Source organism: Puntigrus tetrazona, unplaced genomic scaffold (assembly GCF_018831695.1).
Source record: "Puntigrus tetrazona isolate hp1 unplaced genomic scaffold, ASM1883169v1 S000000283, whole genome shotgun sequence".
Taxonomy (NCBI): domain Eukaryota; kingdom Metazoa; phylum Chordata; class Actinopteri; order Cypriniformes; family Cyprinidae; genus Puntigrus; species Puntigrus tetrazona.
The window spans coordinates 155,001-167,419 of NW_025047944.1; the positions used below are offsets into that span (position 1 = coordinate 155,001).

General features: G+C 38.1%; 3 protein-coding genes across 4 annotated transcripts in view; 1 reads left to right on the plus strand and 2 right to left on the minus strand.

Annotated features, from left to right (window-relative positions):
• The window catches only part of LOC122333532, a 48,451-nt gene extending 46,604 nt beyond the window's left edge, over positions 1–1,847 (minus strand). For both annotated transcript variants that reach the window (XM_043231210.1, XM_043231208.1), the window contains exon 1: positions 1,571–1,847. The gene's annotated coding sequence lies outside the window, so the exon portion shown is untranslated. The remainder of the gene's footprint in view (positions 1–1,570) is intronic.
• Positions 1,848–3,285: 1,438 nt separating this feature from the next.
• fbxl15 (F-box and leucine-rich repeat protein 15) lies at positions 3,286–9,192 on the minus strand. Its single transcript, XM_043231066.1, has 5 exons — positions 9,047–9,192; positions 8,114–8,273; positions 6,737–7,239; positions 5,543–5,756; positions 3,286–5,262 (listed from the first exon to the last, which is right to left on the minus strand). Exons 1-4 carry the CDS (start codon positions 9,127–9,129, stop codon positions 5,567–5,569), a joined length of 936 nt encoding a protein of 311 aa, XP_043087001.1. The 5' UTR covers positions 9,130–9,192; the 3' UTR covers positions 3,286–5,262; positions 5,543–5,566.
• Positions 9,193–9,790: 598 nt separating this feature from the next.
• Positions 9,791–11,811, plus strand: gpx9 (glutathione peroxidase 9). The gene is made up of 5 exons (XM_043231067.1): positions 9,791–10,076; positions 10,180–10,273; positions 11,134–11,264; positions 11,328–11,458; positions 11,529–11,811. The coding sequence occupies exons 2-5, from the start codon at positions 10,189–10,191 to the stop codon at positions 11,602–11,604; spliced, it is 423 nt and encodes a 140-aa protein (XP_043087002.1). The 5' UTR covers positions 9,791–10,076; positions 10,180–10,188; the 3' UTR covers positions 11,605–11,811.
• Positions 11,812–12,419: the final 608 nt, after the last annotated feature.

Genomic DNA, 12,419 nt, shown 5'->3' on the forward strand with positions numbered 1-12,419 from the left:
TGCTGTAACCGCCAGGACCAGACAGAGACAGAGAGACAGAGAGAGAGAGAGAAGCACGGCTCTTTGAACGATCGAAAAAGACCTAACAGCTTTCACCGGCGCTAATGAGACTCCACTGTATCGGCCAGGCTGATTAATCAACCGGTTTCCAGGACAATTTGAGGTTATCGCATCCTTTGAGAAATACACCGGCGGGCCTGTCAATGAATAATAACATGCTTGTTTCGAGTGCATTTTAAGCGAGCGTTGTGTAACGTAACATAATATTGTACGTGTAAACTGGCATTGTATCTTATTGTTCAGTGGAGACATTGATTTTCAGAGCCGACGTAACGCCAATAAAGGACTAGTTCACCCAAAAGTTTTCATTTGCTGAATACGTCCACCCCTTCAGGCCATCTAAGATTAGGATGATTTTGGAGATGGATGGCAGCAATGGGTGCTCTGCAGTGAATGGGTGCCGTCAGGACGAAAGTTCAAACGGCTGATAAAACCATCACAATAATCCACAAGCGGTCGACACCAGTCCATCAGACAACACGAAGCCAAAAACCGTATGTTTGTAAGACACGAATCCATCATTAATATCTTTTCTGGCTATGATCACGCTTCTTCCAGTGAAAAAGTCCATCTCCCGCCGTCCCACAAGCTGAGAATATTTCTCTTCTGATTCAGAGCAGATGACTTTTCGACCGCAGGACGAGTTCGTTATCGAGGATTCGTTTAGAAAGGTCTCGATAACGGACTTGTCTCTTACAAACACGCAGCTTTTGAACTCACCGGATGTTGACTGGATTACTGTGATGTTTTAATCAGCTCTCATTCTGACGGCACCCATTCACTGCAGAGCATTCCTTGCCAAAGTGACCAAAACGCTACGTTTCTCATAAGAATTGAAAAAAGGGTGCACTAAAACTTGCCACGGTTATTGCTGGATAACCTCAAAAGAGACAAACATTGGACACTTAACCGGCCTAGTTAACGTCGTAGCGCGTTTATTGTCTAAAATACTTTTTTTGTACATCATCAAGCTGTACAATGCACATATCCGCAATACCGTCCATTACAACAGCCCTAACGCACTTCATATTTCTTAACAAGCAAACAAAAACAAACTGCTGATATCATAAAAACTTGTGCTGGGTTATCCAAACGCAAGCAGCACTTCAGAAAGGAAGAAAAGACCATCTACTAGATATCTAACCCTTAAAATCAAGCAGCCACGTCTGAACCACATCAAATCGTTCACATTAACATACTGTAGATGCAGAGCATCAGAGTGACCTCAACGTCCTAGAATGATCAACTGGTTGATTCCGATGAAGAACTTACAAAATGATTACACCATTGGCAGCTAAAACCCCCCAAAGCTTGATTGGAGCATTTTAAAGGTCGCCTGCCCGGTGTCCTTTAGGACAAGGAACCTCAGGCCACATCTCGTGCGGATCGACACCGCTCCAGCATGTGTTTGACTATGACATTCTCCCAGGACCGACTGCAACGTTTCTGCGTGCCGCATGCAACAGCACGGCGATGCACCAGCCGCGCGCGAGACCGGAGGAACTCTTACCGGAGGTTCAGGTGGCCGTGTGGATGCAGGAATGCGGGTCTGCTGCTGGTGGGTTACTGCAGTCCGCATGCACTCAGCGGCAGCATCATCATCTTCTTCATCTTCATCATCCTCGAGAGGCTCAGTGTGGGTATGTGTGGACGGTCCAGCTCGCGGTGCTGAAGTGGACAGCTCCTCGGCTCTGTCTTGCATTCGTGTTTCACGGGGAACGAGAAGGACAGCAGAGAACTGAGTGTGTCTAACTAATAGAGTCAGACATCAGCCCCGCCGGTAAGAGCACGAGGTGTGTTCTCAATCCCGCGGTACCACACTACTCCTACTAGCAGTGCAGTACGCACCGAGGGCGCAAAGCGCTGCTGTTATCTGTTATACTTGGTAGTTCTTCCTCCAGAGGGCGCGTAGTGGCTCATTAAGACTAATAGCGTATTGAGGTGCATTGGAATTGAAAATGATTGGGGACATTTATATGAGTAACAGTATAGTCGCTTAAATATACGATTTATTTGAAAACATACAGTCCTATATGCGTGCTGAAACCCATTCTAGTTATCATCATAAAATCGATTACGAAAAAAAAATACCTGTAACCGCACTCGACTGCGATTGGCTCGTACGGGGCAGCGCTGAGAAATGTAACACGTAGTTAGTTGGTTGCGATGACACTGTCCTTTTATCAATTCAAAAAGTAAAAGTTACGGGAAGAGTACAAGAGTACTTTTTTTCAAGCACATTATCGTTTTATATTCTGTATAATTGTAACCATGTCTACATAATCGATTGCAAAAAAAGTGCTGGCTTTCCGCGATTCGAGTTACATTTTTAAAAACAAAATACTAATTAAATAAGACTAATTTAATTCAAACAAACACAGGTTAGGAGAAAATACTGCTCGTTTGTTTACAGATTTCGTGAAGACGGCGTGTATACAATTGTTTCTCTTCCGAATAAAAATAAACAATAATAAAAAAAACGTTAAAGTTTGCAATTAGCTTGGTTTATTTATAGGCTTGATCAAACAGTGATTCAGTGAATAATGTCTACAGGTCGGAGAACAAATCCTGTAAAATATAATTAACGAGACATTAACACATTTCCCTAGAATTTAAGTAAAAATTGTTTTTAACTATGGCTATTTACTCCATGACCAACTAGAGAGCGTATATTCCGCTAAGCCCCGCCCATTTTAAGTTCCGGTTTCACCATAATCGCCGTTCTCTCCGCGCGCTCTAATTCTGTGTAGTACGCAGTACGCAGCGCGTCAGCGTTCCAGTACGGACGCAGCGCGCATGCTCAGTGCTCGCGTGCTGAAATTACTGACAGGTGTGACGAGTTTTTCAGGTTGAATCTCAGGAGGAAAACAAACACCGAACAGCCGCCGTGATCCCAAATCAATAAAGTGAATTATGAAAACAAAGGGTAAAGAGACGGTTACCGCCGTTATCACGCTGCAAGTGATTCGTTTTCGATCTAAATCTAATTGCAAAGAAATAAAAAACCCTGAATGACCCAAAAAGAGAATATAGGTATATGAAAAGTAGAATGTAGGCACAAATAAATACAAAAAAAAAAATATATATATATATATATATATATATATATATATATATATATATATATATATATATATATATATATATATATATATATATATATATGTACAAAAGAGATGCTATTTACTCACGTACAGTAATGTGAATTAAATGAGATCATTTCAGTGTAAATTTTTATTCATACATTTTTTTTCCATAATCTTATTTTGAATGAACCTTTTTTTTTGTATCTCAACATGCCCTACTTATGAAACGCGCTGTGTAACAAGTGACGCCTTTTAGATGCATATAAATTAAAAACCGGTTTCTATACACAAATTCTGCTTTACAATCCAGAACCAGTTTGAGTTTTAGGGCTCAACGGGGATAATGAAGCTACATGACTCACAATTCTGTAATTCAGGTCATTAGGACACCACCTTCCTTCTGTTCATGAGTAGAGTACAAATTAATTTTAGTAAAGCCTCGGCCCGTGGAGTTTCAGGATTCAAGCTGGGTTTCTGTGTGCAAATCAAACGGAAACCTCCTTTTCTTGCACCAGGGAGAGTTTCACCTCAAACTCATGCTTTATAACGATGATTCAAAGCCATTAAAGCTGTGAAAAACACATGCTTTAACGAAACAGTGTTCGCAAATCAACACAAATTTTCACTTCTGTACTGCGATTGATAAAATTCATTCACACATTGGATAGCACAGGCAACACCGCCCTCTACTGGTTCAACAACATGATGAAATTGGATTTTTATTTTTATTTTTAAACAGGAAGAATTCACGTGAAAAGTGAACATTTCCTGGAAATTAACACCTTTGTTCCCTTTTTGCATTACAGGAACATAATTAGAGAAATGCAGCATTGCATCACATCAATGCAGTGAATGGGTGCCGTCAGAATGAGAGCGAGAACGGGTGATAAAAACATCAAAATAATCCAGAAGTAAATCAACACCACTCCAGTCGAGTAACATCTTCTAAAATGAAAAGCCGCGTTTGTGAGAAACAAATGCATTCTGACGGCACCCACTCACTGCAGAGCAGAGCAGATGACGTAATGCAAAATTTCACTAAATCTCTTCCTACAAAGAAACAGTCGACTACACACCGAACAACCTGAGGATGAGTACATTTCCAGCAAAACCACTGCATTAACATGACACGACATGGTATTGCGTAAGACTTTATAGTTTCTCGGCAATTTGCATAAAACATATATGCACTTAATTTACAACCGCACAGAATTATACAAAAGCAAAACACATAAAAGCACAGTGCATGTGCAAAAATCATATCATCGTGATATGGTTAAAATGCTGAATAATTACCGGAGAGAAAAAAAAAAAAATGACAGTATCTTAATACCTCTTGAAATTCTCATAAAGCAACAAACTCCTAAAATCCTCCAGAGTACAAAATAAGCGTATCGTGATAGGAAATTGTGGGCTAACCACATACAGGCCTTTATTAATGTTTCATTTCAGCAAATTTAGGATCTTGATGAAATATTATGAATGCAAAACATAGCAAAGTATCAGATTTGATAGCAATATCAAGATTAGTCTTAAAGTAAGTAAGCGGAACCAATATCGATTTTTCAACTTTTCGAGGTTTCAAGCGCAACGAATCAACGTTCTTTTCTATGATTAGATTACCGTGAACAAATCAACGCAGAGCTCGCTTCTGTGAAACATGACTCGATTGCTCCCTGGATAACTTCAGGGAAGACCCGCGTTCCCGTTTTAATGATCTGTCTAACGAAGCGGAGAGAAAATATGACTGTAATGTGTAATATTCAGATGTACTGAAAAAAAAAGAGAAACATTTCGGTGCAAACATTGCAAACAATGCAAACATTTCAGTATCTCATAAGTGCAAAATGACACATCTTTTGGTTCCTGCACGAAAAAAAAGAAAGCTGCTTCCATAAATAATATGTTTTCACCAACTTCCTTCTGTTGATTATCATAAATGGCATTAACGGTGGGACCGGATCTCAATCTGAAAGGCCCAGAGAACGTCTCTTAATTGCTAAAATGCACTAAAACCGCGGAGCGCTTGAATTTGTCGTGGAGTCTTCTGAGATGCAGCGTCGGTGTTTTACAAAAAGTCGGCCTTTCCGGAGCAAGACGGTAGATGTGAGAGGACCTGTGAAACAGAACAAGCTTTAAAGGGTCATGTGACGTCGCTCATAACAACATTCATTCATGTATTTGGTGTAATGCGATGCGCCCCCGCCTCCTAAAACAAGCCGACTTGTACAAAGCGTCTAAAAAAAAGCGAGGTGTGCTCTGATTGGCCCGGCTATCCGGTGCGCTGCGATTGGCCGAGTGCTGCAAGCATGTGGCGGAAAGCATGTTACAGGCCTTACCAAACTCGAAAGCTCGAAATAGCATCGTACGAGAGACATAGCTTGGATTTGCGATACCTCCAGAGCGGTCCGGACGCTGTGCTAGATCTGCAGGTTAATGAAGGGAGCGAAGCCCACGACGTCCTGCAGCAGCACTAGCGCCCTCTGCAGGGGAGGCTCCACGTCGATCTCCACGTCACGCCGCCGCAGGACGCCCAGACTCGACTCGGTGACGTTGTGACAGTGGTTCACCTTGAGAGACAGCAGTTTGGGGCAGTACTCTGCCAGCGTCCTGAACGCAGATAAACACAAAGGTATTAAGAAGCTGGGTTTGCAGGAAACGCTCGTCTACGTGAATCACGTCGATATAAACGGACTCATCAGTTAAACTGAAGCTTCGATGCGCTTTTGCCGTTTTCTGCTGAAACGAAGGCTTGATGGCTTAATATTCTATTTGAAAATTAAGAAATCAATAGATCCATAAATCGTAATCTTGAGGTGTTGCGCTGTGAAATAAAATAAATATTCTATAATTTATTTTAAATATATTTTATTTTTCAGAGAAAAATTTTAGTTATAACTATATGTGATGAACTGATCTTTTTATTTTAGTTCTAGAATTTTCCTATGTTTTATTTTACAGTATTTTTTTTTTTTAAATAGTAAAGTTTTTCAGTATTTTAATTAATTTTTTTATTATTAATGATAATAATAATAATAATAATAATAATAATAATAATAATAATAATAATAATAATAATAGTATATTTAGATATAGATATTAATTATTATAATTGCTACCAAATTTACAGTTAAACAGTAAACAAGTCTTTTAAATTGTAAAAATTCACAATATTACCTTTTTTTTAACTTTTAAAAATTTCCAACACATTAATACAGCCTTGGTGAGCAGAAGAGACTTGGAAAAAAAAAATTGCAATCTTACAAGCTGCACATGCAGAATAATAATAATATTAACAACTTTATCACATTGTATAGTCTCACAAACAAGCAAAACCTAAATAAATAACAAATGTACATTTGTAATAATAATCGTAATCATCTAACTAACAATCTATCTATATATATATATATCTATCTATCTATATATCCATTTCTCTAAAATATATATGGCTCCTGACCAAACCGAGCAGTCTTGCATACAAGCAGGACCTTTTTTTTTTTTTTTTTTTTTTTTTTTTTTTTTTTTAACAAATCACAATTAGTTTGAATCAGATACGAGTGTTTGAAAGCGTCTGCAACCGTCTGCACCTGATGGCCTCGTTCCTGACTCGCAGGCAGCCCGTGAGGTCCAGTCTCTCCAGCTCCCTGCACTTCTTGGCCACCTCCTCCACGGCGGCGTCCGTGATGTTGGCGTTGACGGCCACGGAGAGCGAGCGCAGCGCCGCACACTTCCCGGCCAGGTAGCACACGGCCTCGTCCTTCAGCTGCCTGCAGGCGGTGACGTCCAGCGAGCGCAGGTCCGGGCAGTGATCGGCTAGGCTGCGCAGCGCCAGACTGTCCACCCACTCGCAGTGAGCCAGGCTCAGGTGCTGCAGCCGAGGGCAGCTCAGGGACACGGCCACCAGCGCGTGACGGCTCAGGTGAGCGCAGCCGCGCAGCTCCACGCGCAGCAGGTGCTGGTTCTGACCGATCACGGGCAGCAGCTCTTTGTCCGCGATCCAATCGGAGCAGTTGCTGACGCAGAGGTGGTGGAGAACTTGGTTGTGGCGAAGCATCGAGCAAAAGGCTTCTTTAGGAATGTGAGGCCCCGTCTGACGAGAAACAAGACTCAGGAGATTTTACTCAAGCCTTGGATCTGAAACGCTGGCATGATGCGAAACTACATTATATGCACGTTTGACAAGATTATTTAAGTTTAGTTTATATTTTTATTCAGCAAGAATGCATTCTGTTGATCAAGAAGTCAACTAAAATTCAGGTTCGCTTCACAGGAATGAATATTATAATTATTTTAAAATAGCAAACAATTCTTTTAAATGTTAATAATTTAAATATTACCATTTTTAACACATTTGTGAGAGAAAACAAACAAACAAAAAAAAAAACACCCTAACCTCAAACTTTTAAAACAATGGTGTAGATTTTATTATGCTGTATTTTTTATAATATAATATAATATAATATAATATAATATATTTACAAATCAGCCTATAAAAATTTTGACAATAATAAAATTTCTTAAAATATTTTCATATTTATATTTTTATTTATCTACTTAAATATAGAAGTTTTCATTTATTGTATATAAAATCAACTTATTGTTTTACTGTTGTTATAAAACTGAAATCCCTACATTATAAATGCAATATAACTGTACTAAAAACAATATATCTTTACTTTAGCAATGTTAAAATCAAAACTGAAAATGAGCAAATTTAACAAAGTAGCAAGCACAATTAATTAAATATCTATTATTATCTGTTACTTCTAATATCACTTAATTTTTTGGTCAAATAAATGCAGCCTTGATGAGCAGAAGAGACTTTCAAAAAAAACATTTGGATGGTACTGTATTATGGATTCGTAGTGCAATTATATTAGTTGTTTTAGATTCGTACAGACCAAGAATTCTGGTGCATTTCATCTGAAAGTAAATACTGTAGGCATGACAGTGTTTCGCCTCACCTGCGCAGGATCAAACTTCCGGCAGTTGGCCAGATACACCTGGATGAGAGAACGAAAGCTCCTGCTGACGCTCTGCAGGCTGACCAGGTGACGCAGCGGCAGGTAACAGAACACGTGTGTCACTAACACATCCTCCCACGGCAGGTCCAGCAGCTGACACCTGCCACAAAACACGCCGCTCAATCACACTTCAGTGAATGGGTGCCGTCAGACCGAGAGTCAGCCGATTAAAACATCACAACACCCTTCGGTCCAGTCCATCGGTTCACATCCGGAGAAGCCAAAAACCGTGCGTTTATAAGAAAGAAATCATGAAACTGCTTCTTCCGGCCAAAATATATGTGCATAAAAGATATAATATGTATATAATCTTTGTTTGAAATTTGCACACATTGAACACTATTTACAAGCCAAAACAAATATGCGGATGGATTTAAAAATGAGAGACAATAGGAGATTTTTTTTGTTTGTTTATGCTGGACAGTTTAAAGATGTTTTTTCATCAGCTGTTTCTTACTCTGACGGCACCCATTCACTGCAGAGGATCCCTTGGTCAGCAAGCGATGTAATGCATTTCTCTTCATTTATTCCCACGAAGAAACAAACCCATCTACATCTGCACGAGTAAATTCAGCACATATTTATTTTTTGGGAGAACTATTCCTTTAACATGCATGCATGCGTGCAAAACAACACAGCGACCGTCTTGGCTGCATTGCTATCAACATAAAAACTAGTTTTGCCGCGCAGATGCGCCAACTGTCTAACAGAAAATCAGTACTCACTGATGTAAAAATAAAACAGCTCATATTTTACAGCTGCTTGCATGCATTACATGATGCATCTTTATCTGTTTGTGCATGCCAGTCAGGGACGCGCGTGTTTTTTCTGAATCCGTGCACAAACCCCCACATCTCCCTTTATGAAATATACCTCTGGCTTTGGCTTTGGGTGCGTTCTTCGGGTTTTTGATCCATGCTGATACTGTCCTCCGATCCGCGCACATTATTTATCATGACTGATAAACAGCTGACCGGCTCATCCGGGTTCTGCCGCTACGGATTCAGTAATACTTCGGTGACTCACTGCTGCCATCTAACAACCTGGAAGGAGAAACGGTGCTGTTATACACCAGAAAACATAAACGTTATGGATGCAGTTAGGCGGTCGGACAATAACAGACCATTGTTTATGTTTGTGCGATAAATATATACCAACAAACAGATCGTCGAGCACATACATGAGTAGAATTACAAACAAATAAATTAATTCAATTAAATTTAGGTTGACCATACGTCCTTTTCCCTCTAAATTTCATTGGGTTTTACTTTGTTTTGGTGTTGTTTTCATACTTGGAGAAGGTAATGATTGACAAGTAGTTTGACCAATAACGTGCAGGCATTGTACAAGCTCGACCAATCACGGCGTGCCTTACACTAAAAGCGTTTAGGCTAATTTTTTTATATTAGCAATACCCAAAACCTCCTGTAAACGCATCTCTTTTTTTTGTTTTTATTTTATATGGCGCGTGTAGTTTCAAAAGATGTTCCTTAAAACGAAGAAAACAAACCTGATTCATCAGCTTGAAAAAAAAAAAAAAAAAAAAAAATCACACAATTAAGCAGACCATTGAAACGAGGAGACCCACGTGACCATCAGGTCAGCATACCTTTGCAAACGTGGGACAAAAAAAGAGACCGACCCCAAAACAATAGAGTCATCCATGCAGAACCTCTGCTGAGCCAAGAGATACAGAGCTCTGAACGAAACACAGTCGAGAGCCACAGGTTACAGTCACCCTAACACACGAGAACGAGATTTTACAGCAAATATGGCTGTGAATTCAGTTTATGATTTCACCATGGACACCCTGGAGGGAAAAGCCGCCCCGCTCAGCATCTTCAGAGGAAAAGTTCTTCTCGTTGTGAACGTGGCAACCTTCTGAGGGTCCACCATCGAAGAGGTAACCGCCTAAAGATTTGATCTTTTCCAACCCTTTTTTTAACAATTTAAAGTGGGATAGCTGTCAATTAAACACCTTTTAATTTATGTAATAATGTGTGCAGTATCACAGGATGAATGCACTCATGGACATGTACGAAGGCCGGAGCTTCTCTGTGCTTGGTTTCTCCTGCAACCAGTTTGGACTTCAGGCACCTGGTAAAACCTCTCACCTCTTCGTTGTTCATAGACGATGGATATTAGAATCTAGAATTTAGGTTACAGATTTATGAAATAAGGCAGACTGGGGCTAGTTGTCACATGGGATGATTGCGCAATGGTTTCGAGCAGTTGGTTAAAAAAATATGCATTTTGTTCCTAAAACGTAAGCTTACATTCATTAAATAATCCTTAAAAAATAAACTAATTAGTGTTGTCATACATACACATGCATGTATTTAAAAAATAGAAATAAAACTTTTTAGATTTGTATGTTAAATATATGTGTATAATATAAATTCTATATAATTAAATATAATATATATATATATATATATATATATATATATATATATATATATATATATATAATTATTATATTATTATAATGAATTATAATACAAAAAATTCTACAAATACAGTCTTTGTATGTAAATACTTGTAAAAAATAAAAATATATAAAAAAATTATATTTTAAAAATATATTCTTTATGAGTGTGTCTATATATAATAATAAATATACACAGTACACACAAAACATTTTGTATGCGACTATTCACGATTAAAATAAAATAAATAAATAATCGTATTACAGTTCCAGCTGTTTTCAACATTGCTAATAGTCAGAAATGTTGCTTGAGTGAAGTGTTCATATTGAATGATTTCTGAATGATCACGTGACACTGAAGACTGGAGTAATGATGCAGAAAATTAGCTTTGCATCACGTGAATAAATAGCTTTTTAAATTGCAATAATATTTCGCAGTATTACCGCTTGTACTGTATTTTTGGCCAAATAGAAGAAGAGCAGAAAAGCAGTAGAAATGACCGATTGATTAAATTCACCTACTCTTCCTCAGAGGAGAACCACGAGACGCTGAACGCTCTGCAGTACGTGAGACCAGGAGGAGGTTTCCTCCCGAAGTTCCCCATCTTCAGCCGGATCGAGGTGAACGGCTCTGAAGAACATCCGCTGTACGCCTACCTGAAGGTACAGAACCGGCCGCAGACTGGAAATAAAGTCTCTTCGGATCTGACGACCTTGTTCTTCTAGGAAACTCTGCCGTTTGTGAACCCAGTCATCGGAGACATCAGGAAGCTCTACTGGTCTCCCATCAAAGCCAATGACATCCGGTGGAACTTCGAGAAGTTTCTCATCACCGCAGATGGAGCTCCTTACAAAAGGTACGCAAATATATGGGCACAGAATGCCATTGTGTAATTACACTGTAATAAACTGAAGCGTCTGTTTCAGATATGATCCTCACTGTCCGTTTGAAGAGGTAGAGCGGGACATTGCAACACTTCTGCAGGGAAGACCTTTATCATAACCCATCCGACAGCGTCTCTCTGGTTATTCGTTCGGATTCGACTTCTTCCTCTTTCCTTTTAGACCTCGTAGACATGAAAGGTCTGAGAGCGAATCTCACGAAACATGTCATGAACATGCTGCAAACATATTTCGCTTCAAAATCAACTGAAAAAGTAAGGATGTAGGTGTAATGCTGATTTTTATTTTAGGATATTACTCTGTGCTTTCTGACAAATCCCCACCCCCACCCCAAATAATACATTGTGGTATTATTTGTGCCATTTAAGCCACTTAAAAAATATTTGGTAGAATATGGAAAAAAAAAAAAAAAAAAAATAAAATATATATATATATATATATATATATATATATATATATATATATATATATATATATATATATATATATGTATATATAGTCTTAAAATAGAAATCTTAGGAAAATAATAATAATAATAATAATAATAATAATAATAATATATTGTCTTAAAATAGACATCTTAAGGAAAATAATAATAATGAAAGAAATAAAAAAATACATTCATGGTTATTTATCTTTTATTACAATTTCGGATTAAATATATATTGTCTATATCTTTTATTGTAATATTAGAAACAAATCTAAATTTACTAGAAAGTAAAAAGAACTATTAACTTTATATATATATATATATATATATATATATATATATATATATATATATATATATATATATATATATATATATATAAAAATATTAAAACTATAATATACATAATAATATAAAACTACACCTATAGAAATTTAATAAAAAATTCTGAATTTGTGTGCTTGTCATAAAAATTATAGTCTTAA